The sequence below is a fragment of the Cyprinodon variegatus genome, unplaced genomic scaffold (assembly GCF_000732505.1).
Source record: "Cyprinodon variegatus isolate N-32 unplaced genomic scaffold, C_variegatus-1.0 Scaffold666, whole genome shotgun sequence".
Lineage (NCBI taxonomy): Eukaryota > Metazoa > Chordata > Actinopteri > Cyprinodontiformes > Cyprinodontidae > Cyprinodon > Cyprinodon variegatus.
The window spans coordinates 122,174-124,062 of record NW_015151119.1 but is presented as its reverse complement, the minus strand read 5'-3'; the positions used below and the strand labels follow the sequence as shown (position 1 = coordinate 124,062).

The following is a 1,889-nucleotide window of genomic DNA, read 5'->3' as shown; positions in this document are numbered from 1 at the left end:
TTTTTTTCTTTCTTTTGTTTAGTTAATTGCCTGATTTTCCAACAGGCTGTAAAGTTTTCTCACATGCGACTGAAATGTTTCACTGCAGCATGCATTGTATGGGATTCCATTTGTTTCAAAAATAGGTTGATGTAATATGAAAAGACTTTAATTATGTGTGCACATATTTAATTCTAGTCTGAACTCTTATTCCGTGCGCGTTCTGGCGCTCCACACCCATCCACCCCTGGGAACTCCTCCTCCTTCTCCTCCCTCTCCGTGCGCTCTGGCCATCCTCTGCGCGCTCTGGCTCTTCGCCCCGGACAAACTGTGGTGGGGTGCGCACGGTCTCCTAAAAGTTGACCGAATTTAGCGCAGAAGAGTCGGGCAGAAGTTGTATTTGGGGTTTTTATTCAGGGAGCACAGGAGTGTCGTATGATTCGGGTTTGAGGGTGATTTATTTTGCAGATTTATCATGGAGACGCTGAAATGTCTCCTTGCGCTCCTGTGCGCTCTCCTGGTTGGAGCACAGGACGAGAACATAAAACAAAGCTTTAGGGGTAAGTTTTCTTTAAATATATTGCTTTAAACTAAAAATATTCTACTTGATATGATAATTTAGACTTACTTTATTAAAGTTTTTATTTTTATTTTAAAGTGTCTGCCTTGCTGTTACATCAGATATTCTTTTTAACTGTTAAAGTTGCGCCCTATAGAAGTAGCTGCAAAGACGCAGAATAAACTTAGAAGGAGAACAGAATGGCATCTGACTGTTTCTGATCCCTTTGAATGGGCCTTTATAAAGACCAAATGTTTGATACTTGTGTAAAAACCGGGCAAAAAATGTAGGAAAGTGTGTCTTAAGTTTTCTCAGTTTTAAGTGCAATAAAGCTTTTTTAGAATTATGACAAAATGAGCTGAATGGAATCCAAAGTGATGCTTTTAAGAAGTTGGCCTGCAGGCTTTCTGTGCAGCAGTGGCCATGCGTGGGCTGTGGATGCTTTTCTAATTTATTTTTTGTTCATTGGGAGATAAACGTTAGTATTTTGATCATATTTTCTTCTTTTTTCCATAAACTAATATTTGGTTGTGTTTTCTAAACAGACTGTCCCGTGGACCTTTTCTTTGTGCTGGATACATCTGAGAGTGTTGCCCTCAGACAGAAGCCCCCCGAATTTTATATCAACCAGATCAAAGAATTCACCAAAGAGTTCATAGATGAGCTCAAGGAAGTGTAAGACAAACACACACAGAATCTACATTCAATCACTTTATGTTTGCTCTGTATGGGGAACTGGAATACAGGCAGAAAACCAAAGTGTCATTAATGCAAATACAAATAGGGATAAATTTGGGGGTTAAAGGAGTAACGCATTTGACCACGCCCACCTCAGATAACAATGTGTTGTAGTGTATTATGTAGTGTCACCATTCCTACGGTAGTTTGATCATAGCTGAACAGCTTTATGCTCATTTATTTGGCTATTTAGCAAAGTTGGACTGCAGGATCGTTCAGGGATCAGGGAGCGAGGCACTATCAGTGGAGCATCTCTTATTTTTATGTATTTATTTTTTTTATGTGAGCCATATGACCACAGGATACAATCTAGTGAAAAATAAAAAAAAGTTGTCACAAACGTCTGCAAATTTTAGGACTTTAAGTCATTTTATATGTCTTGCTTTTAGTTTTGCCACACAGGTAGTGGTGACTTAGAAAACGTAATTAATAAACAACAAATCTTAAACCTTTTATGAATTATGCTTTTCATTTAAAAGGTACTGTGCCTTTTTGGGATATCTGTCATCCAGACTTTCCAAAACCTTTTTTGTTTCTGGAAAAATAACAAACTGAGTATTTTCTGTGCAATAACCTGTTTCTCTATATTTGACACCCAATGCAATAACTATAT

General features: G+C 38.1%; 1 protein-coding gene across 1 annotated transcript in view; it reads left to right on the top strand.

Annotated features, from left to right (window-relative positions):
• The first annotated feature begins 275 nt into the window (after nucleotides 1–275).
• The window catches only part of col6a1 (collagen, type VI, alpha 1), a 44,237-nt gene continuing 42,623 nt past the window's right edge, over nucleotides 276–1,889 (top strand). The window contains exons 1-2 of the mRNA XM_015393993.1: nucleotides 276–539; nucleotides 1,084–1,213. Coding sequence (XP_015249479.1) covers nucleotides 455–539; nucleotides 1,084–1,213 — 215 coding nt within the window. The 5' untranslated portion in view covers nucleotides 276–454. The remainder of the gene's footprint in view (nucleotides 540–1,083; nucleotides 1,214–1,889) is intronic.